The 25,166-nt window shown below is 47.8% G+C and overlaps 1 protein-coding gene across 1 annotated transcript in view; it reads left to right on the top strand.

The window, feature by feature from the left end:
* Positions 1 to 16,022: 16,022 nt before the first annotated feature.
* The window catches only part of SLC12A4 (solute carrier family 12 member 4), a 72,967-nt gene continuing 63,823 nt past the window's right edge, over positions 16,023 to 25,166 (top strand). Inside the window, exon 1 of the mRNA XM_066637884.1 lies at positions 16,023 to 16,381. Within this exon, the coding sequence (XP_066493981.1) occupies positions 16,237 to 16,381 (145 nt within the window). The 5' untranslated portion in view covers positions 16,023 to 16,236. The remainder of the gene's footprint in view (positions 16,382 to 25,166) is intronic.

Genomic DNA, 25,166 nt, shown 5'->3' on the forward strand with positions numbered 1-25,166 from the left:
ATTTTGGATCTGTTTTGGTGACATGGATCTAATCTGAGTCCCAGTTTGGCAGAAAAAAAGGTAGATCTACTTTCTCCTTCCCAGAGTGCTCCCAGCCAATCAAGGATCACACAGTGACTGTGATGATATCATAACACCAGATAACCAGTAAGCACCAGATAACTGATGTCATTGAAGGCAAACAACACACAGACTTCCTGGACTCATGGGAGAATCTAGCCAACAAGGGACCCTGTAGTGAACTGATGATGCCACCAGGAGCAAATGAAGCCTAGTCAAGGCAATGCTTCCTGAAGGGGTGAACAATTCTGTTGCCTTTTGCAACTATTTTTCCCCAGAAATTCTGAATGTGAGGATCCCTTTAGTCATAGGTGAAAGCATTTGCAAAAATTATGCACAGTCCCTTTTAGCTCAACTCATACCCTGGGGTGGATGGTTGAAGAAGCAAAGTACTGTATCTTACACCCAGATGCTTAAATTCATGCCCAAGAATTCTGGCAACAATGTCCAAGACACCAGCACCATCTGCTGGCCATAATGAAACCCAAACTGGTTTATCTTATGAAATGAGTGATATGCAGAATTTGTAAAGCAGGCATTACAAAGGCTCAGGATTGGTAACAATAAATATAAACGATGTATAATCTAAGTAAATTAAACCACAATGAATTTGTACAAATCCCACATGGACCAGCTTGGGGGCATCAAGTGGATCTTGGCCACTGAAAGCTGACCTACAGAGAAAGGATTTCTAGTGCCCTTGATATTGTTATTTATTAATTGATTTTTAATGGCATCTTTGTAAATAAAAATTACACGAAACAATTTACAATTTATAGATTTATTTACTTGTTGAAAAGATTAATATCCCGTCTTTCCCCCTAAAATACGGGGCATGCAAGGTGACTATATAAGATAAATCATCATGAAGAAAACAATGAATAATTATAGCTATCTTTTTCATGAGAGGAATTGGTGGTTCTGTTGGTGATTTGTAACTACTTTTGCCTATTTGGTTTCACCATCCCCTTTAAAAAAAATGCAGTATTGATTCATAGCACAGCCATGTGCTATGGAAAAAATACACCAATGGAGAAACTGAAAGTTGATTTTTCTCATTCTTTGTCAGTCATAAGCATTATTGGGCATGGCTGAGGGGGGAGGATCTATGATGAACTCTAGCACTTTAAAACATACTGTTACACCATTGAGTAGACCAATATTTTTGCCAACAACATTACTGCAGAAAAATCTTTTGCATTATGAAATGGCTGAGAAATGGCTGGAGCTGAGAGTGTCTTCTGTTTGCATCTTCAATGGAAGATGGAAAGGCTACAAGGTCAGAGATTCTCTTCTTCTTCCTTTTCACATCCAGGAAGAGGGAAGAGTCTGTAGCATTTGGTGCGTCACCTCAAACATACTGGGGAGGAGGCGAGCTTTAGCCGGCCCTTTATTTATTCCTGTGGTATATTATTAATTTGAAGGTGATGCCTGTGTGATTAGCATGCTTGTCATTTTCATATTGGCTTTGTTCAATTGCGCTGAAACTGATTTTGCAATTTTGTATTTGTTAACTGACCCAAGTCCATAAGGCACCTCTCTGATGCAACTGATATTGTCATTATTGCATCATTGCTTAGTGGTTTACATATTGCATTGGTTTCCTTCGCATTCTTCAAATGAGGGGTGCTCTTGTGTTTTGGTTCCTGTGTGTCAGGTTTTATTTGTACACAATTATTGCATGGAAGCCAACAGCCAAAGGGAGTCAGCGCTGTGTTGTCAGAACCAGAAAAGAAGCCAGATTGCCATTTCTCAGGCAAGGTCTTGAACGGAACAGGAAGTCTTTTTAGCACTTCCTGATGAAAAGAGCCAATGGCCAGCATAGATGTCAAGCTATTCCTGTTCCTAAGAGCCCATTGTTGTTTAGGAAGATGCTCCAATATGTTGTTCTGCTGACACATGTGTTGGGACCCTGTAGGCCAGAAATCTGGGTTCTCCTAGGTTAGTTATGAGTCCGACTCCTTTGCAAGCATTCACAAAACAGCTTCAGAAGGGTAGAAGAGACAATAGTCACAAATCAGTTAGGAAAAACAAATACCATTTCAGACCCATATCTTGGTTTCCCCCTCTTCAGCCTTTGAAATAAGTAATCCCTTAAAACAAATTTCTGAAAGTTTCTATATAGGCCAAGAATTAAGAAGGATCTCTAGCTTTCTCATCAGCCTTTCCAAATTGCTTTTATCACTGAATCAACTGGAAAGACTGTGGATTAGGGCAAAGGCTGTTCCACAGTTTTTATGGGATAATTTTGTATTACCCAATTCAAAGACAACAGAGTGAGATCCAATTCAACTGGAAGAGTTGGGGATGCAATGCTTCTGCCAGAACAGGCTAAGATATCTTGGGGGCGGGGGTGGTGGTGACTGTGTGCCAAATACTCTATCCTTTTTCATGGTTATGTGCCAGTCCCTGTTTCTCTCACTCTCAGGACTGGGAAAGGAAGAGGGGTAGAGCAAAAAAGGAATTATGGTGGGGAGGGGTGGGCTGGAGTATCTCCAATACTGTAGCCTTCTATTTTTTCTAGCCCATCACTCTCCTCCACACTTCCCCCTTTTCCTTTTCCAATCCAGCAAGTGGGAGGAGGAACAGCCAGCAGATAGGGACAACCACCTCAGCTGGCCTTGTGGATGGCTCTAGCCGACCCTAGCTGTTGCCCTCCTTTTTTACAAAACAGTTTCATGATGTTCACCCAATGTACTCTGGTGCATGGCAGGGGGCATTCAGCTGGCAAGGGAGAAAACAGAATCTGATTCCTTTCTCTGGCTTGCAGATCAGAACAAACTTCTGATTACACTCAGCTTAATTAAATCAGTCATCTTAAACGAACATCAAATATTGAATTTTCCAGAAACATGGTTAATTGTGCAACCCCTTTGTTTCTCAGAAAACTGCAGGGAGGGGGGAAGAAAATGAACTACCACTTCATATTGTTCCCTTTAGAGCCTAAACTTTGCTTACTTAATTTTATGGAAAGATATCCCAAACAAATACAAGATGTCTTTAATGAATTTGATAAGGCCATCAAGAGCCTAATCTAGACATTAGAAAGTGTTTACAACTCCAGCAAGATCCAGCAAAGCTAATAAAACTGGACACATATTTAAGATGAGAGGGAAAGTTTCTAGACTAGGGATGCTATGCATGGCCTGCCCTAAGGTTTCTGATTAGCTACTGGGAGATTTAGGGCCCAATCCTATCCAACTTTCCAGCACCAGTGCAGCTGTGGTGCAGCCCTGAGATAAGGGAACAAGCATTCCCTTAAACCGTGGAGGCCTCTGTGATTGCCTCCCCACCACAGATGCCGGCTGCACTGGCACTGGAAAATTGGATAGGATTGGGCCATTAGACAACATCCATATGATGTACAGTCCTAACTTGTGAATGGGATTCAATAACCAATCTGAATGATAGATGTGAACTTCAGGTAATTTTTGGATTGAGCAGTAAAATAGCATAGTATCCAAGGAAAATGTAATATATTTGGTTGCAGTTCTACGCACACTTTCCTAGGAATAAGTCCTATTGAACACAATGGGACTTTACTGCTAAACAAGCCTTGCACTGTTTGATGTCTAGAGACTATAATGTTGATTTACATGGTGTTATAGCATATAAAATCGGTTACAGATTTGCTTTTCATTTTGATACATATTGTGTCTTAATGTCATATTTTAAATAAAAGAGATTTTTTTTAAAGAAAAGCAACTGATCTTCATGCTTTCCTTTGGAATGTGAAACTGATAGCACAGTTCCTCGTGGTTATAAAAAGTTTTCTCAAACTACAATCCTATGCACACTTGTCAGAAAATAAATCCCATTGAATTAAATGGGGCTTGCTTCTGAGTAAAAATGCTTACAATGCTGCTGCCAATGGCTTCCAACAGAGACAGTTTGGGCTCTTCAATGTGCATTTAACAGATGAGATGCTACCTTTAGCAGGTACTGTAATTTCTATTGGATGTTGTTCACATTCTGTTCTTTTTCATACCGTTATGTTGTGCAGGAGTTATTCTAGTTTAGTCTGTTCTTTTCATAGTGAGATCAGTGCAGTCATATCCACACTTACCTGGGAGTAAACTCCATTAATTATAATGGAGCTTATTTCTGAGTAGACATGCCTAAACTTGGGCTCTTCAAAGCATTTCTCCCTGCATGATCATATGGGGGTGTGAGTGAGTGAGTGAGTGAGTGAGTGAGTGAGTGAGTGAGTGAGTGAGTATTCTGGCTTTTTCCATAGATGGCACATTAAATTTTTTTTTGGGGGGGGGGGGGACACTCAAAAACGAGTGCCTAGTTTGACAGAGGTCTGTCCCCAATATAGGTTTTTCTCTGTTTCTTTCCACCTCCATTTCTTGAAATTAAAGCAAATCAACTTCTTCACTTTGCTTGCACTTTTGTCCTCTTTCTGAGTGCTGCTTATTTATTACCTCTACAGTCAGTTCTCTGTGTATGCAAATTCACTATCCAACACCTACTACCTACCTCTTGATATCTGTGAAATACTGTGCATCAAATGGGCATTGGTAATGGACCGTAGAGAATTTATGTCCACCTCCAGACTTGCCCCCCACATCTTGGGCACCATCTCAGGGTCTCCAGCTGAACCTTTGCAATCCTGGCAATGATGAAAGGGTGAGGATAAGAGGTCTCTGGAAGGCTACCTGAGAGCTGCTCTGGGGCTGAGGCAAGCCAAGGGAAGGAGCCAAGAGACAGGGGAAGGAGGAGATGACAGGTGAAGCAACCCCATCCCCACTGCTGAACTCTGAGGCCTTGTTGTTGGTCCAGCAATCTTCAACAAGGGATAGCCTGCATGGAGAAATTAGCACTGCAACAACCTTCAACACATTGAGGCTATCCAGCATAGAGGATGAAGCATCAGATGCTGGTGATGTTCATGAGCCCTCACTATCACCAGCCCCACAGACTTCAAGTTAAGACTCAGTTTCATAAAGTTCAGTATAAGGTAAAGAGGGACCCCAGAACCTAACCCCATTTTATCCATAGGCTCAATGATTCCATGTCTGCTAATTTGATATCCAATAGATTTCCCAGGAACTTAACCCTAGCAGATAATGAGAACTGACTGCATATGCTACTTTTCATCCAGCACAGCCCCTGAAGTGGCTCATAATTTAAATAATAATTCAAGTCTGCAGAAAGTCTCTGTAGGAGTGTTTGGGAGAGTCTAGGTCAGGGGTGTCAAACATAAGGTCCGGGGGCCAGATGCGGCCCGTGAAAGCTTTTTATCTGGCCCTTAGGCTCTCAGCTGCTGAGGTGTCACTACTGCAAGGGCAGTCCACATAAAAATTGGGCTGTCCCGTACCTTGAAATCTGATAAAGATTTGTGTATTTTCTCTTCTGTCATTTGCAGCGAATGAGTTCCTAAGTGAGAAAAAGTGCCTATTTTTGGTTATGACCTGTTTAATGACATCACTTCCTGCATAATGACATCACTACCAGCCCTCAACTGGCATCATGAATGCTTTTCAGCCCTCTGTATGAAATGAATTTGACACCCCTGGTCTAGGTCATGGTCAGAAGGACCTGCAGGCAGTCAAAGGGGGTGGCTGGTGTTAAAGACGGCAACCCACAGAAGGACCCCTTCCTTGCTTGGCAGAGTTTTCATGCTGGCTGATGGACAAAGAGGAAAAAATCTCCAGCACGAGGAAGTGTCTAATCTAGACCTGCTTCCATCCAACACAGCCTCTTGGCAAGAGGATTCCACACTCCTGTTTCTTTCCTGCATGGTCTTGCTGGAAGAAATGGATGGTTCAGAATTGGGCAGCCACGTTATTAACAGGAACTGACTACTGTAAACAGATCACTCCAGTGTTAAAAGATTTTCACTGGCTTCCAGTTTGCTTCCAATTACAGCTCAAAGTCCTGGTTCTGACCTTTGAATCCTTAAACAGCCTGGGACTACCTAGCTAAGGCTGCAATCTTATACACACTTCTGTGTAGATCTGCCTTGGTTTGCACTGTAAAGGGCTGCCTTGTCTCATACAAATCTACCTGCCAACAGGAATGTTGGAGAGCCTTCTCCAAGGGCCTGTCCCTCTGGAGCAGCCATTTTCAACCACTGTGCCGTGGCACACTGGTGTTCCGTGGATGGTCCCCACGTGTGCCGTGTGAATTGTGGGGGATGGTCATTTATCAATAGGACCATTGGGGGATGTGAGCCCCCATTGACAGCACAGTGTGCCTTGTCAATTGTCAAAAACCTGATGGTGTGCCTTGACCATTTTAGTGCCTTGCCAGTGTGCCGCAAGTTGGAAAAGGTTGAAAATCACTGGAGAGTAGGTAGGTGGCTCCACGGGAGAGCAGAGTCACCGTTTTGAAAATCTTTTTCAAAGCATGTTGGCCTGGTGCCTTTGCTATCATCTCTTCAACATCAAGCTAAGTCCACTCTTTTTGCCCCAGCTTTTAAGATTCTTCTTGTGACTATTTTGTGGGCAGGAGGTCTGGTCTAGAGGGTAGAGCCTCCGTCTGCCTGAAGATAACATCCACAAGGTTGCCAGTTCAAGGCCAACGACACAGTGCGACCTTGAAGCAGCTGACAAGCTGAAGCCGAGCTATTCCATCTGCTCTGAGCGTGGGAGGATGGAGGCCAGAATGTGAAGCCAGATCGGAATGAAACACCTGAATGTAGTGGTTCTTGAAAGAAAGAACCTTCTTTCAATTGTAAAAATCCCTATGGGGATTTAAATAAGCCTGCCTATGTAAACCGCCTTGAATAAAGTCTTGAATAAAGACCAAGAAAGGCGGTATATAAATACCTGTTGTATTATTATTATTATTATTATTATTATTATTATTATTATTATTATTATTATTATTATTATTATTATTTGCATTTGTAAGAAGTGTGCCTCTTACCAGAAGTCCCTCCTATTTCCAATTTCCACACACACAGCCAGGATTCTTGCTGGTAACATGACATGGGGGAAGAAGGTTAGCCGGTTTCTGTCACCAGATTTTCATATAGAAAAATCACCTCTGAGGCCACTCTCAGTCCCTGAAGTTGTCATTTCCAGCAAAAACCTGCTATGGGGAGTTTTGGGGTGATGTGAGAGCTCTGGGGCTTATTTTCAGGGGGAAATAGTGCACTAGAGAAGACAATGGACATTAGCTGCAGTTTTTGGAAAAAGAGAAGTTACTTTCAGGAATAAGCCTGCCTTTTACTAATGCAATTTGGCCCCAAATCACAAGTTCTTAAATAGGCAACAGAAAGTGGGCTGACTGGAAACTAAATGAATCTCATGGGGCAGGGAGTGTTTCATTGTTTTGTTCTTCCCTCTGTGAATTATCGTATTTTTCTGTTGTTTTGATCCATAAACCGAGGGCTTTTCTGAGTAGAAAGACAGGGTAGAAAGGAAGCAAGCAAGCAAGCGCTGGACCACATGACATTTCTGTGCAGTTCCTGACTACCCATTTGAATCTCAAGAATGTCACATTTTGACTTTAAAAACATTAAATATGACCACTGAGTGACTAGCCTTGCATCACATAAAATTCTTCTTACGGCCCAATCCTTCTGAGGGCCTGAGCTGGTAGAATGCTCATTTTGCAAATGCCACAAAAGTGCTGTAAAGCGCTTTGCAGCAGCGCAAGGCCCAGATGTGCTGGTGGGAAGGCTGGAATCTTCCTGCTGGCACTGGAGCCACAGAGGCCCATCAGAGCAGGTAATTCCAGTACAGGGATAGGGAAGGGTGGGGAGAGAGATGAATAGGGTGGTGGAACAGGGAAGAAGATGGGGTGGAATGGATTGATTCGGTCCACGAGGGGGGTGGGATCTGTGGTGTTGGTGCACACTGAATTCATAGGCCCTTCTTAAGTCTGATCCACCTATAACTTTTCTTTTGGAATGTAAATGTGAAGTGGACTTCAGTTTTAATCCAGATAGTTAAGCAGAACAAACTGCTGGAATATTAGAAGTCCGGTAAATACTGCAATAAGCATAAGCTGTGTTAACAACTAGTCACCAAGTCCAGCACAACAAAGAGTGGAATCTTTGTAGCAAACTGTTGCTTCTGGCACTCAAGGCATCTGATATGCATCTCAGCTTCTAACACACAATAACTCCTTCCTGAATGAGACTTCCAATTTCGTGGCTGGTTTTCCTTCCTCTCTCCACTTTGTATACAGACAAATAATTTCCATAGAACAACTATGGGCCTAATCCTATCCAACTTTCCGGAGGTGATGCAGCCATGCCAATGGGGTGAATGCTGCATCCTGTGTCGTTGGTGGGCAATCACAGATGCCCCCTCAAGATAAGGGAACATTTGTTCCCTTGTCTTGGGGCTACATTGTGGCTGCATCAGCACTGAAATTTGGATAGCCATGGAGCCTTAGTCTCTTATAATGGCATTTATCTCAATCTCACTTGCAAACTGTACAAGCATTATGGAGGGGCAGGGAAGCCACTTTCCAGGTGAGAAAAAGTCTTTTTCTTCATTCCTAATTGCAGTGGCTTCCTCATCCCATTCAGACCAATGGAGTGCTGAAACTGACTAAAGAAATCTGCAAACCTGTTTTAGTTTAGCCAATTCCCAAGGAACCCAGGTGGAAGAAAAGAAACTGTGTTCTTGGAGGGCTTTTCATAGACATCTCAATGGCCACTGACTGTGCCTGAAAAATCATAGGACCATAGAAAACTGCCTTATCAGGTCCATCTCAGTTAGGATTGTCAACACAGTACTGGCAGTAGCTTTCAAAGACCATAAGCAGGATTTTTTTCCTCTGCCCCATCTGGAGGTGCCAGGGATTGAACCTAGGACCTTCTGCATACCAAGCAACCCTGATCCCTGATCCGCATACCAAGCAACTCTGCAGACGCGTGTGGCCTCTGGGAACCAAGTGCCTCGGGAACTAAGTGCCAGGTAAGGCACAAGAGTTTAGCATCTGGGCGAGGAGAAGGCAAGGAGACCTCTGAGTTTTGGAGAAGGAGAGGAGGAGGAGCAGGAGGAGGAGGTAAGTGTACTCATTCTAACGCTTTGTCTTTCTAACTCCCAGTCTTCTAACCTGTCTTCTAACCTTCTTCCCTGTCTTCTAACCTGTCTTCTTCCCTGTCTTCTAACCTTCTTCCCTGTCTTCTAACCTTAACCTTACCTTTAAAGCAACCTTAAATCAAAATTGAAAGTTAGCACCTAAGGGAGGTACATAGGGCTACTCTGAGCAGGAGCAGAGTCCTACTCGTGAGTAAGAGCAGAGTCCTACTCGTGAGTAAGTGCCCAAGGGTCAGGCATTTAAATCAAAGTTGAAAGTTAGCTGCACCTAAGGTAGCACTTAATCGAAGGAAGGGAGGAGGATAAAGTGGAAAGCAGGTTTTCTACTTGTTTAAATTAAACCTATACTTAACCCAGGTTAAACCTAATCTAAGTTAGAACATAACCTAAACAGGTCAGTAAATTGGGACACAGGATCTAGAGAGCAATAAATAATTAAACAAACCCAAATAAAAACTAGCTTGAGGTTACAAAAACAGTCCAGCCTAAGAGAACAGAACTAGGAGGGAAAGGACCTAGGAAGGGCCAATTCCCAACCCATTAAGAGCCCCATTAGGCTAATCCAAGCAGTCCATTCAGGAGCCTGCAGAGTAGGTCACACCCATCAGCAGCCATTTGCCTTCCTGAGCTTTTGTAAACTCACCTGGGAAGGCCAGCCCCCTTTCAATCAGGAAGGAAGGAGGGGGGAGGAGCCAGCCAGGAGTATAAAGCTAGGCAGGCCATCCTGTGAGGCTCTCTGCAGACGCGTGTGGCCTCTGGGAACCCAGTGCCTCGGGAACTAAGTGCCAGGTAAGGCACAAGAGTTTAGCATCTGGGCGAGTTCAGCAGCAGGGCGAGGAGGCCAGGGCCCCATACACTGCCCTTCCTCTTCCCTTGAGAAAAGGGCTGCTATCCAGTGTACGGTTTTTAAAAGGACCCCTAAATAAAACGACGACGACAACAACAAAAAAGCTATGCAGTCAGACAGCCAGCAGCAGGGTGGGGGCTATCCAGTGTTCTGCATCGAGTGCCACATGTATGATTATATGCCTCTGGGGCATAAGTCATGGGTGTGTCCTCGGTGCAAGGAGCTCCAGGGTCTCAGGGAATGCGTCCGCTCCCTTGAAGCCTTGGTGGTTGACCTGGAGAAGCACAGGCAGCCAGAGGAGGACCGTGGGGAGACTTCCGGGGACGATCAGGCTTCGTCCCAACCTCAGGCGTGCAGCTCCTCGGCTGCCCGGGTGGGAAGTCTCGGGACTGGAGGACGTCTTCCTGGAGAGGAGGGAAACAATCCCCTAGGGGGGATCCCTTCTCCAGGGGATGGGCCCGTATCCGAGTGCACTCAGGATACTCCTCGGCGGGAGGGGGGTCGGGGGCTTCTTGTAGTGGGGGATTTGATTATTAGAAACATAGAGAGGGGGGTTTGCGACGGATGTGAGGACCGCATGGTGACTTGCCTGCCTGGTGCGAAGGTTGCGGGCATCACTTCTCGTCTAGACAGGCTAGTAGACAGTGCTGGGGGAGAGGTAGCGGCTGTGGTGCATGTCGGCACCAACGACGTGGGCAAGTGTAGCTGGGAGGTCCTGGAGGCCAAATTTAGGCTTTTAGGCAGGAAGCTGAAAGCCAGGACCTCAAAGGTAGCGTTCTCTGAAGTGCTACCTGTTCCACGCGCAGGGCCAGCTAGGCAGGCGGAGATCAGAGGTCTCAATGCGTGGATGAGACGGTGGTGTAGGGAGGAGGGGTTTAGATTCGTTAGGCACTGGGGAACGTTTTGGGACAAGCGGGGCCTGTACAAGAGGGACGGGCTCCATTTGAACCAGAATGGAACCAGACTGCTGGCGCATAACATTAAAAAGGTGGCAGAGCAGCTTTTAAACTGATCCCTGGGGGAAGGCCGACAGGAGCCGAGGGGCATCCGGTTCGGGACTCCTCATCCCTATGGGATGAGGATGGGGAGGTTAGAGAACAACAAGACAAAGGCAGGGTAGGAGAAGAAATTGGGAAAGGTAGGGTGATGGGATGTGATAGACGGTTTGGCACAATGAGAGGATGCGGGGACAAAGGAGCAAATAAGCAGCCCATCCTGGGGCATTCCGTGTATAAATGCTTTTATGCGAATGCCCGAAGTCTACGAGCAAAGGTGGGAGAACTGGAATGTCTGGTGACAAGGGAAAATATTGACATAGTGGGCATAACGGAAACCTGGTGGAATGCGGAGAATCAGTGGGATACCGCAATCCCGGGCTATAAACTCTACAGGAGGGACAGGCAGGGGCGTGTTGGAGGTGGGGTGGCCCTTTATGTTAAGGAAGGGATAGAATCCAGCAAAGTAGAGATTGAAGGTGGGTCCGACTCCACTGTAGAATCTCTGTGGGTTAAATTACCAGGCTTGTGCAGCAATGTAATACTGGGGGCGTGCTATCGTCCTCCAGACCAGAAATCGGATGGGGACCTTGAAATGAGGAAACAGATCAGGGAGGTGACAAGGAAGGACAGGGTTGTAATCATGGGGGACTTCAATTATCCTCATATTGACTGGGTCAATTTGTGTTCTGATCACGATAAGGAAACCGGATTTCTTGACGTGCTAAATGACTGTGGCTTAGATCAGCTAGTCACGGAGCCCACCAGAGGACAGATGACTCTGGATTTAATTTTGTGCGGTACGCAGGACCTGGTTAGAGATGTAAACGTTACTGAGCCATTGGGGAACAGTGATCATGCTGCGATCCGTTTTGACGTGCACGTTGGGGAAAGAATACCAGGCAAATCTCTAACAAAAACCCTTGACTTCCGACGGGCGGACTTCCCTCAAATGAGGAGGCTGGTTAGAAGGAGGTTGAAAGGAAGGGTAAAAAGAGTCCAGTCTCTCCAGAGTGCATGGAGGCTGCTTAAAACAACAGTAATAGAGGCCCAGCAGAGGTGTATACCGCAAAGAAAGAAGGGTTCCACTAAATTCAGGAGAGTGCCCGCATGGCTAACCAGCCAAGTTAGAGAGGCTGTGAAGGGCAAGGAAGCTTCCTTCCGTAAATGGAAGTCTTGCCCTAATGAGGAGAATAAAAAGGAACATAAACTGTGGCAAAAGAAATGTAAGAAGGTGATAGGGGAGGCCAAGCGAGACTATGAGGAATGCATGGCCAGCAACATTAAGGGGAATAATAAAAGCTTCTTCAAATATGTTAGAAGCAGGAAACCCGCCAGAGAAGCGGTTGGCCCTCTGGATGGTGAGGGAGGGAAAGGGGAGATAAAAGGAGACTTAGAGATAGCAGAGAAATTAAATGAGTTCTTTGCATCTGTCTTCACGGCAGAAGATCTCGGGCAGATACCGCTGCCCGAACAGCCCCTCCTAACCGAGGAGTTAAGTCAGATAGAGGTTAAAAGAGAAGATGTTTCAGACCTCATTGATAAATTAAAGATCAATAAGTCACCGGGCCCTGATGGCATCCACCCAAGGGTTATTAAGGAATTGAAGAATGAAGTTGCAGATCTCTTGACTAAGGTATGCAACTTGTCCCTCAAAACGGCCACGGTGCCAGAAGATTGGAGGATAGCAAATGTCACGCCTATTTTTAAAAAGGGAAAGAGGGGGGACCCGGGAAACTATAGGCCGGTCAGCCTAACATCCATACCGGGTAAGATGGTGGAATGCCTCATCAAAGATAGGATCTCAAAACACATAGACGAACAGGCCTTGCTGAGGGAGAGTCAGCATGGCTTCTGTAAGGTTAAGTCTTGCCTCACAAACTTTATATAATTCTTTGAAAAGGTCAACAGGCATGTGGATGCGGGAGAACCCGTGGACATTATATATCTGGACTTTCAGAAGGCGTTTGACACGGTCCCTCACCAAAGGCTACTGAAAAAACTCCACAGTCAGGGAATTAGAGGACAGGTCCTCTCGTGGATTGAGAACTGGTTGGAGGCCAGGAAGCAGAGAGTGGGTGTCAATGGGCAATTTTCACAATGGAGAGAGGTGAAAAGCGGTGTGCCCCAAGGATCTGTCCTGGGACCGGTGCTTTTCAACCTCTTCATAAATGACCTGGAGACAGGGTTGAGCAGTGAAGTGGCTAAGTTTGCAGACAACACCAAACTTTTCCGAGTGGTGAAGACCAGAAGTGATTGTGAGGAGCTCCAGAAGGATCTCTCCAGACTGGCAGAATGGGCAGCAAAATGGCAGATGCGCTTCAATGTCAGTAAGTGTAAAGTCATGCACATTGGGGCAAAAAATCAAAACTTTAGCTATAGGCTGATGGGTTCTGAGCTGTCTGTGACAGATCAGGAGAGAGATCTTGGGGTGGTGGTGGACAGGTCGATGAAAGTGTCGACCCAATGTGCGGCGGCAGTGAAGAAGGCCAATTCTATGCTTGGGATCATTAGGAAGGGTATTGAGAACAAAACGGTTAGTATTATAATGCCGTTGTACAAATCGATGGTAAGGCCACACCTGGAGTATTGTGTCCAGTTCTGGTCGCCGCATCTCAAAAAAGACATAGTGGAAATGGAAAAGGTGCAAAAGAGAGCGACTAAGATGATTACGGGGCTGGGGCACCTTCCTTATGAGGAAAGGCTACGGCGTTTGGGCCTCTTCAGCCTAGAAAAGAGACGCTTGAGGGGGGACATGATTTAGACATACAAAATTATGCAGGGAATGGACAGAGTGGATAGGGAGATGCTCTTTACACTCTCACATAATACCAGAACCAGGGGACATCCACTAAAATTGAGTGTTGGGCGGGTTAGGACAGACAAAAGAAAATATTTCTTTACTCAGCGTGTGGTCGGTCTGTGGAACTCCTTGCCACAGGATGTGGTGCTGGCGTCTAGCCTAGATGCCTTTAAAAGGGGATTGGACGATTTTCTGGAGGAAAAATCCATTATGGGGTACAAGCCATGATGTGTATGCGCAACCTCCTGATTTTAGGAATGGGTTAAGTCAGAATGCCAGATGTAGGGGAGAGCACCAGGATGAGGTCTCTTGTTATCTGGTGTGCTCCCTGGGGCATTTGGTGGGCCGCTGTGAGATACAGGAAGCTGGACTAGATGGGCCTATGGCCTGATCCAGTGGGGCTGTTCTTATGTTATGTTATTATGATCCTGAGCCACAGAGACAGGCTGTTAGTAAGGCTTAATTCTGAGTAGACATGCCTGGGCTTGTACTGTTATGTGAGGTGCAGATGGCCTAATGAGAGCTCATTTGTCTGAGATGTGTGGCCCTTGAACCCCCTGCCTCCTGCAGCAGTGGGCAGTAGAGGCTCAGGAGGCACCCCTTAAGACCCCTGTAGCAAATGCCTGCCCTGAGTTATAAGGTTGGACTAGATGACATCTGTAATGGAAGATCAGAAGATCATCAGGTGGATGATGTGGTGTTGACAGCAATTCCCATGTTTTGACAGCTGGTTGACAGCTCTGGGAAGGGCAGGGCTAGCTCCACAGCTGTAATCAATCAAGGACAATGGAGCCCTGGATGGACACCTGAGCTTCATTTGACCCTGATGGAACTTTGAATGGGCTAACAAGGTAGCTCACAGCTGAGCTGCATTTTGGATTATGGGACATTCAAGGATAAAAGGCAGCTTCAGAAGGTACCCAGACCTGACCCAACCCAGAGTTATGGGAGAAGAGAGGACTACCAGGACCCTGCTGGAGGAGGGACTCTGCTGCAGAAGACTGGACTGTGCTTTGGGAGATTGGATTGGAGGCTTGCACTGGAGGCTTTGGACCTTTACTCACTGAGTTAAGTGGAGTTTTGGGGAGGGGAAAGCCTCTGGACAAGAGGGCCTGCAGGGAAGTGTTTGTAGCAATAAATTTGGTTAATTGCTATAGATAAGGAGTTCTGTGTTCATTCCTTTGTACATCACAGCTGTTCTTTCTAGAGATAAGAGGGGGTGTTAATTAGCCACAAAGTGGGCACTGGAATGTTTGTCTGATAGGACAACATCCATGGTGCACTGAAGACCAGGAAAGTTCTAGCTAGTAGAGTGAGCCTAGTTCATGCACTGCACCCCAGACTGGTAAGGGTTCTGTGGGGCTTACTCCCAGGTAAGGATTGTAGCATACCATTTTATCCTGTATATCAGTGGTTCCCATATTGTGGGCTGGGACTCACTGGTGGGTTGTCAAAGGGTGATGGAAAGACCAGATAAACTGCCTCAAGCCCTGAGGCTGTTCAAAAATCAGACACTGTACCTGCTAGCTGCCCTGAAAAGAGCTGAGCTCTTGCAGTTTGCAAGCAGGGGTAAATAGAGGGAGACAAACGTTTGAGGGTCTTTCCCTGCACATGCCTGATCTCATCTGATCTTGGAAGCTAAGCAGGGTCAGGCCTGGTTAGTACTTGGATGGGAGACCGTCTGGAAATACTGGGTGCTGTAGGCTTATACCATAGCCTTTTCAGACTGAAGGTTGCCAACTATTACAAATAAATTTTACCAGACTCTTTAAAAAAGATCTAGAAACGGAGGTGGGTGCCAACAGAGTGATATTATAAAAAGGTGGGTCCCGGTGCTAAAAAGTTCGGAAACTGATGCCATATATACACATTTCTGGGAGTAAGTTCTACTGAAGTCAGTGAGTCTTACTTCTGAGTAGACATGCCTAGATAATTACTCTGCATGAACGATTGACCTGGAAGGGCAAATGTAGAGGGGGGGAGGAGTGGGGAGAATCAAATTTGTCAAAGGGGGGCGGCGCCGGCGGCGGCAAAAACAAAAAACCTACAAAACTCAACTGCCTGTGAAAGCTGTAGAGAGGGGCTCAGTGGGGGGGGGGGGCTTCCAGGGGGGCGTGTGTGCGCGCCTCTGCCTGGGAAGTGCCCCTTCCCCACCGATCAGTGCGTAGCTAGAGGGAGTGCAAAGCATTAAGTTTTGCAGGGAGCCTCCCCGCCTCGTGCGAGGGGGTCCTCCCCCTCGGAGCCATTCCAGTCGGGGGGAGCAGGAAGGAGGGAGGCTGCCTGCCAGCTGTGTGCTTTGCACCCCCTCTGGCTACGCCACCGCCCCGATGGGGGGGATCCGGCCCGCTGCCGCGCCCTCCCCGCGGCTTCTGCTCCCCGCGGGCCTGGAGGGAGAGGGTGGAGTCGCGGCGCGGGCGGTTCCTGGGAGGAAGTGACCGAAGGCGGCTGGAATGCCAGCCTGGCCCGCTCGCTCCGTCGGGCGGCAGCAGCAGCAGCGGCGCCGGCCGCCCCGCCGGGGAAGAGATGCCGCACTTCACGGTGGTGCCCGTGCAGGACCAGCACCGGCCGGACTACGACAACCTCGAGGGGCTCAGCTGGGTGGACTACAGCGAGCCCGGCGGGGCGGGGGCGGCGCCGCGGGACCCCTGGGACTCCGCCAGCTCCGACGGTGAGTGCCGGGGGTGCGAAGCCGGGCAGGGGGCGTGCCTCCGTTTGGCTCCCCCGCCCGCAATGCCTCCGAGGGGGAGGGGCCGCCTGCACGCCTCTGCCAGGCTGAGCGCTGCGCCCCCCCTAGCTACGCCACTGGTCCAGTTGGAGCCCGGGGTGCCGGGCGCGGCACGAGAGGCTGTGGCCAGAGGGGGTCTCTGGGCATGTGCAGAGTGACCTGAGCGAAAGGGCAGCCACGTGGCAGCTGCAAGCCCTGCCGCGACCTACTTTGGACGTCTGTAGCTGGGGAACAATGGGGGGAGGAGGGGGAGGAGCGTCTCTGAGCACGTGCAGAGGTCCAAAGGCGCCCCTGGCAGAAGGCAGACTGGGGTGAGGGCTGCAGGGCTGGAGTTCAGTGGTGGAGCACCTGCTTTGTGCGGGAAAGGCCCACATTTGAATACCTGGTAGCATCTCCAGGTGTGCTTGGATGTGTCCGTTCCTGTCTGAAACCCCCTAGACCAGTGGTTCCCAGCCTGTGGTCCGGGGACCGCAGGTGGTTGTGAGACCCTGAGAAGTGGTCTGCAAGGGGGGGGGGGGAGATGATCACCTTGTCTCACCAAGTGAGCTCTGTGGCTGTACCTTGTCTGTTCTTCACCCTCTCTGGTGGTCCAGCACTTGCTGAAGTGCCAACTTCCAGAAGGTCCTTTCTCCACCCTTTCTGGTAGTCTGTGGAGGAGCACTCACTCTGCGAGATGCTTTCTCATGGACCCCCAGAGAGGGTGGAGAATGAACCCCCCACAGCTGGCATTTCCAGTGTCTTGCCAAGCACTCCCCACAGGCTACCAAATTGAATTGCAATTTTTGGTGTGATAGGGATAGAGGGTCCATGACAATTCCAATGTTTGCTTCAGTGGTCTGCGGGCTTCCACTGCCCTAGACCCCCAGTTCCCAGACTTTTACAGCTGGTGGTTCCCTTGACCTCCTGAGTCTTGGGCCGCAGCTTCCCATTAGGGCTACAGTCCTATACATTGTATAGGGCCATGGGTTTTTCACAAAGATTCTGTGGCTTTCCTGGTTGGCTGGTTTCCATAGCTCCCTGGGGAGTCACGACTCACAGTTTGGGAACCACTGCCCTAGACCAGGGGTGTGTAAAGCATAAGGTCCAGGGGCCAAATGCAGCCCCAGAAGCAATTGATCTGGCCCCCATTATAATTGGACTCTCCCAGCATGATAATTGCGCTCCCTTATCTTGGAAATATGAACAAGATTTACACATTTTCTCTTCTGTCATTTGCAGCTAACAAGTTTCTAGGTGAGAATAAAGTGCTTATTTCTGTCCTTCCTCTGCTTAATGATGTCACTTCCGGCACTCAGCAGACTCAATGAATGCTAACTTCGACCCTCTGTATGAAATAAGTTTGACACTTCTGCTTTAGACAGTCTGTGCCAACTATACAAAGGCTGCAATCCTAACCACACGTTCCTGAGAGTAAGCCCCATTGAACAAAGTAGGGCTTGCTTCTGAGTAGACCTGGTTAGGATTGTGCCCTGAGCTAGACAGACCGAGGGTCTGGCAAGAGAGGGCAGCTGCCAGTGTAGTCCATGTGTAGGTCAGTGCTTGAGCCAGCCTTGGAATCTGGGGTGAATGCCAGGAAAGTATGAAATAATAGAAGAGACTGAGCATGTGCAGAGTTGCAGAGGATATATTTATTCTATTAATACCCCACCTTCCTTTCATCTTGGAGCACAAGGTGGTGTACTTGGGGTTCCCAGAGGAGTTAACAGTCCAAACCAAGATCAGCAAGCCAATGTGTATCCCATGCCTAGGAATCGGGGCCCTTGGCATTCTTGTGCTCCAACTCGCCTCATGAGGCTGTTGTGCTCTTGCAACAACTTCACCTTTGAGCTTTGTGTTGGAGAAAGGGCAAGATACAAATTTACACCAGATACAGGATACGCCACAGATTGGTGCTTCTGTGGTGGAGGGAAGGACCACTTCTGAGTTGCGGTCTGTTTCGCGGCTCTTTGTGTGGCAAATGCCAGCCTGTAAGAGGAGCCCTTTTGGATGCATCTCACGTTAGTCAACCAAACACAACTTTCCTGGCAACTGGTATCCAGAAGTAGACTTCATCTGATGCTGGAGATGCCTCTGCTGCCTGTGATTTCATTTTCCATATACCAATCAAGCCAATGAGGATGGAAGCAGTGGGGTGCCAGGCTCTGCTTCCCTGGCACAGGAGAACTTCCTGATGGTTATACTGGATTGGCTCATAGATTGTATCCATCTTCCCTTCTGCTTCTGGTGTTCTTTTATTGGCATCCATAGTCCAACATCTGAGGTGCCCACCTCTCTTGGTGGCTGTTGATGTTGGTGGTACTCTGGGTCATGTTCTAATTTTGACTTCCAGGCTCTCTGTACAGGCACCTCCACACAGAGTGGGGCTCCAGTAGTCCAATTCTGATGTCACCAGAGCATGAGTCGCCATAAGCCAGATCTTGTTGAATGGAGAAAGGATGCATTTGGTGCATCTGCTGGCACAGGAAAATAGAAGGACCACTGGCCGGGACGGTCTGTTTCAGGGTCAAAGCCTATCCAACTTTCCAGTACTGACACAGCCCTGATGTAAGGGAAAAAGTATTCCCTTATCTTGAAGAGGTGTCCACAACTGCCCCCCCGCCCCACTGTAGAATGCAGCCCATACGTGTTGGCATGGCTGCATCAGTGCTGGAAGGTTGGATAGGCTTGGGCCCCCAATCTGATGAGCTCAGTTGACATCTGGAGAACTTAGTTGCATTTCTTAGGCTTCTGCAGCCGGATATTAGGGGTATTCAAAGGGAGGAGAGGGAAATAGGAGGGATATAGAGATTGAGGCCCTGCCTAGCTTGCTCTGAGTTGTAATGATGTGATTTCAGCTTTATTTCAACTGTAATGACTTGGAGGGGCAATATTTTATTATGTCAACCACTTTGTGAACCACACTTGTCGAAAAGCAGTACAGGTCCACCCTTTCATCATTGGTTACACCACCTGTGGATTTGACTTAATGCTGCCACAGATGAGAAGGACCCTTTAAATTAAAAGTAAAAATAAATGTAGCTTGGCAAAGTGGCAATTAGGAGGTCTCCAGGTCTGAAAACAGCTCTGTGTGAGTTTGTGCTGAGGCAGGGACCTCCTCTCATCACCCTGAATTTTAATTTTTTATTGCTTTTATTTAGCACAGTTTTTGGCATCCACAGGGGTTCCAAGAATGGAACCCCCCCGCTGATGCCGAGACAGCACTTGTATAGTCTTCTTAATTATTATAATCCATAATAATACATACAGTTACAATAATATGGTACTTCACAAGCAAGTTTGAGAGAGAAAGAAGAATGGTAGGGAGAGGACCCAGTGAATGAGGGTTGCAGGTGGTTTGGTAGCTGGACACCTCGGTTTCAAGGGAGCAGGGAGAACTGGGGAGAAAAGAGCCGGAAACGGAGAAGGGGGGAACAAGGAGGAGAGGGGGTTGGATGGGTAAAGAGGCTCCCTGGGATCAAAGTCTTTTGGCCAAGAATGTGGGGTGTTGCCATGCACTTTGGGGCACTCCGACTGGAGAGAATTCCCAAATTGAGGCAGCTGGCACTTGGATTTTGTTGCAAGGAGCCTCCAACATTGAACTGAATTGAGCCTCCAACTTACGTAGCAAGTTCCTGCTCTCTACTCCTGCCATCCCCTATGCTTAGCTTTCCATACAGCATTGCATTGATCCTCAAAATGAACATTGAACATATTTGCAGAGTTAAGAGCGCTTCCTGACAAGTTTAAAAAAAAAAAAATAAGGATCTTGCTATGTAGAAGCACTTTGAGAAGTTCTAAATCTGAGAAGTGCTTGTATGTGTTTGATGGGCAGACGGAGGTCGAGAGCTCTCTCTTTCTAGATCTAAGTCGTTCCTTTTTGTGTCTCTTGGAAATAGTCTAGTTTCTCCAGAGCCGCCTTTGCTTCCTGCGCCATTTCAGTTGAACTTTGGATGAACAGGGAGCTTCTCTCAGTGTCCAAGTGGGAACAATGGCCTGCTGTTCCTTTTAGATGCAGACAGAGGGTGGTGTAGCCCTAGGATACTCTCTCAGCCACACACCCCTCTGACTACTGCATTGAAAAATCTGTCTAGTTACCAAAGCTTCTGCTGGCTTTGTTTGTTTGTCTGCCTTGGGGGCACTTCTTCTGCATGGGGCAAATTACTTCTCTTTCAAATTGTGATTGTGTATGCATGTAAAAAAGCTTCAGTATTTCTTGAGTGAGGCAGATTTTCTGCTCAGGGGTGGCTGTGTGGCAGTGGAAGTTCAGGAGAGGAACTTTTTTCCATGGCCTGGTTGATTTCATTTTCTTGACATTGGATAGAGGGATTTGACTTATTCTCCTGACGGCACAAACCTAACCAACTTTCCAGCACCAAGGTAGAGGCAGTGCAGCTCTAAGGTAAGGGAACAAACATTCCCTTACTTTGAGGAGGCTCTGTGAGTGCCATCCAATTGTAGGATGCAGCACATGCTCCATTGGCACAGCTGTGTCTGTGCTGGAAAGTTGGCTAGGATTTGGGGCCAAATCTCTCAGTAGGGCCTGTCTTATAGATCAGTAGCACCCAAAGTTGCAACTGCTGTCAGTTGAAAACACGGTCCCCTTCCAGACTGCAGCTTTTCCTTCTCACAGCTCCTCTGCTGTGTAGATCTGGCCTCCAGGACACTCTGAGCAGTCACATCCCAGAAGGCTGTGCAAGAGGATGTCTGGGCAGACGTGACTGCCCAGAGCATCCCGGAGGCCAGATCTACCCAGCGGAGAAGCCACATGAACAAACAGGGCCGCTCACTGTGCGGACAGATCCATCCGAAACCCGGATCTGGCCCTCAGGCCTGGGTTCTAGCAGCCCTGCTATAGATGATCAAATCCTTTGGGACTGCCTGGACAGGCCTCAGGGACAATGATGCCGGGTAGTCTGGGTCAGTGCCGAAAAAGTAGTTCTAGGAGACTGCTGCTGTATCCCATGGGAGCTAAGTTGTGGAGTCCAGCAAAGTTCCATTTTGTCTTTGGTGCTTCTTAACATCTCCGTTCAGCTGCTGGGAGGATTGCCAGACAGCCTGGAGTGTGGTGTTGCATGTGGTGGATGTGGCTTGGGACCTGTTCACTCAAAGGGTTTTCTCCTGCCACATCAGCCTGCCCCTACATTGTGTTCATCACCTGAGACCCTGCTCTGCATCCTGTCACCAGCTGAGGTACAGTTGGAAGGGTTGTGGGGCAGGGTTTTTTTGGTGGTGGCCCCCAGCATTGGGATTCCTTCCCTTGGGAGCCCAAGCTAGTCCTCGCATTGCCTGGTTTTAGGTGGGCAGGTAAGGCCTTGTTTCAACAGACTCTGCCTTGAGTTGTTTAGGGTTCTCATTCAGTTGAAGGCCTGAAATGTGGCAGGGACAACTACCTTCAGTGGTGATGTGCTGCATCCCTGCATGGCGCTGTGTTTCCATGAAAGCACCATTGAAGTGCATTGCCCAAGGGAAGTGCATTGCCCATTGTCACAGCAGTCTAGTGAGTGGCTATTGTTGTGGCTTGGGGGAAGCCCCAAGGAGTCATGTCAGCCCCTTGCTGTGTTTCACAAGCTGATGTCAGAAGCAAATCTCAATGTCCTTTTCCCCTGTCTGGGTGAGATTTCTGAGCTCTTCTTCATGGTGGCTACGTTGGTTAGTTTGCTACTCTTTTCCCAGGCTGAGGATTTCACCTTTCAATACTAGAAACTGTGTGTTGAGATTAATGGGAATGCATGAAGAAGTTTGGACAAACTCTGGGGAACCTGGTGCGCTGTGGTCCATGGGGTCACGAAGAGACATGACTTAACAACTGAACAACAACAATGAAGAAGCTACCTCCTATTGAGTCAGACAATTGGTCTGTCTAACCAGCAGTGTCTAACGAATCAGATTTCCAAAATTCTAGGCCAAGGTTAGGGCCATCCCTGGTGCCTGATGAGGTATGCAAAATGTCTCTCCATCTTATCCAGCAGCACATGACTGCCACCTCCCCCTCTCCTGCTTGCCATAGGTTCATAGGATTGGGACCCACAAGGTCATCTAGTCCAAGTCCCTGCCTGTAGTAGGAAACCCTTCTATTGCAGTGGTACTCAAACTGGTAGGTTGTGACCCACCAGCTTGTGTAAGCTTCCCCCATCCATTTAAGGGAGGGAGAAGGGGAAAGGCAGCAACATGATCCCCAGGATTATGTTGCTAAGGGGGGCAAAGAGGGGGTGGTTTTACTTACAGAGGACTTGCACAAGCAGCAGGAGGTGAGGGGAACCTTTTGCAGCCCTCTGCAGGCCCCCCCAAGGCTCAGAATGTTAAAAAAAAGTGAGCACAAACCACCTCCTGGTTGTATTCACAAACTGGAAATGGTTTGCACTCACTTTTTTTGAGCATTCTAAGCTCTGGGGAGCCTTGTGGAAGGTTGCGTAGGGCTTCTGCACCCTTTGCTACTTGCGTAAGCCCTCCAGAAGTAAAAACACTCCCCCCTCACCCCTCCTTAGCGACATGATCCTGGGGATTGCATTGCTGCCCTCGTCCCCTTCCCCATGATGACTTACCTTGGTAGTAAAACTTCAAAAAGTTTGAGAACCATTGCCCTAGAGCAGGGGTGCCCAAACCCCGGCCCTCGAGGCCTCTCAATGCGGCCTTCGAGGCCTCTCAATGCGGCCCTCAGGAAGCCCCCAGTCTCCAATGAGACTCTGGCCCTCCGGAGATTTCTTGGAGCCTGCACTGGCCCGACACAACTGCTTGCAGCGTGAGGGCGATTGTTTGACCTCTCACATGAGCTGTGGGATGAGGACTCCCTCCACTTCTTGCTGTTTCACGTCTGTGATGCAGTAGCGACAGCAAAGGAAAGGCCAGCCTTGCTTTTTGCAAGGCCTTTTATAGGCCTTGAGCTATTTGCAAGACCTTCATTCATTCATATAAGTTTGTCTTTAATATATTCATTTATGTAAACTTATGTAAATTTATTCAAATTTTAAATGTAAATTAATTCTTTTTTCCCCCGGCCCCCAACACAGTGTCAGAGAGCTGATGTGGCCCTCCTTCCAAAAACTTTGGACACCCCTGCCCTAGAGCAGGGATGCCCAAACCCCAGCTGGGGGGGCCACTTGGGGACTCCCAATCCAGCCCTCAGGGAGCCCCCAGTCTCCAATGAGACTCTGGCCCTCTGGAGACTTGCTGGAGCCCGTGCTGGCCCAATGCAACTGCTCTCAGTGTGAGGGTGACTGTTCAACCTCTCACATGAGCTGTGGGATAAGGGCTACCTCCACTACTTGCTGTTTCATGTCTGTGATGCAGCAGTGGCAGCGAAGGAAAGGCCAGCCTTGCTTTGTGCAAGGCTTTTTAGAGGCCTTGAGCTACTGCAAGACATTCATTCATATACATGCCATCTCTAATATATTCATTTATGTAAATTTATTCAAATTTTAAATGTAAATTAATTCTTTTTTTGACACAGTGTCAGAGAGATGATGTGGCCCTCCTGCCAAAATGTTTGGACACCCCTGCCCTAGAGTGGTGGTTCTCACACATTTAGCACCGGGATCCACTTTTTAGAATGAAAATCTGTCAGGACCCAGAAGTGACATCATCAAGCAGGAAAATTTTGAACAATCCTAGGCTGCAATCCTACCGACACTTACCCAGGAGTAAATCCCATTTACTATCATTGTTCAAAGAATATACATAGTAGCAGACAGGACGGCTTTTTCAAGCACATGAAAAGCGTGCGCTGGAATTCTGCCTGCCAAATGTTCTGTTGCTGCTTGTCGTGTTGCATCGCTGGTCTTTCTGCAAGGTGGCAAGGGTCTGGGGGGGGGGGTCTGTGAGTACCACTGGATGCCACCTCAAGTACTGCTGGTGGTGCAAGTACTACTGTCCCTCACCAAAGGCTACTGAAAAAACTCCACAGTCAGGGAATTAGAGGACAGGTCCTCTCGTGGATTGAGAACTGGTTGGAGGCCAGGAAGCAGAGAGTGGGTGTCAATGGGCAATTTTCACAATGGAGAGAGGTGAAAAGCGGTGTGCCCCAAGGATCTGTCCTGGGACCGGTGCTTTTCAACCTCTTCATAAATGACCTGGAGACAGGGTTGAGCAGTGAAGTGGCTAAGTTTGCAGACGACACCAAACTTTTCCGAGTGGTAAAGACCAGAAGTGATTGTGAGGAGCTCCAGAAGGATCTCTCCAGACTGGCAGAATGGGCAGCAAAATGGCAGATGCGCTTCAATGTCAGTAAGTGTAAAGTCATGCACATTGGGGCAAAAAATCAAAACTTTAGATATAGGCTGATGGGTTCTGAGCTGTCTGTGACAGATCAGGAGAGAGATCTTGGGGTGGTGGTGGACAGGTCGATGAAAGTGTCGACCCAATGTGCGGTGGCAGTGAAGAAGGCCAATTCTATGCTTGGGATCATTAGAAAAGGTATTGAGAACAAAACGGCTAGTATTATAATGCCGTTGTACAAATCGATGGTAAGGCCACACCTGGAGTATTGTGTCCAATTCTGGTCGCCACATCTCAAAAAGGATATAGTGGAAATGGAAAAGGTGCAAAAGAGAGCGACTAAGATGATTACGGGGCTGGGGCACCTTCCTTATGAGGAAAGGCTACGGCGTTTGGGCCTCTTCAGCCTAGAAAAGAAACGCTTGAGGGGGGACATGATTTAGACATACAAAATTATGCAGGGAATGGACAGAGTGGATAGGGAGATGCTCTTTACACTCTCACATAATACCAGAACCAGGGGACATCCACTAAAATT

The sequence above is a fragment of the Tiliqua scincoides genome, chromosome 9 (genome assembly GCF_035046505.1).
Source record: "Tiliqua scincoides isolate rTilSci1 chromosome 9, rTilSci1.hap2, whole genome shotgun sequence".
NCBI classification, from domain to species: Eukaryota; Metazoa; Chordata; class Lepidosauria; order Squamata; family Scincidae; genus Tiliqua; species Tiliqua scincoides.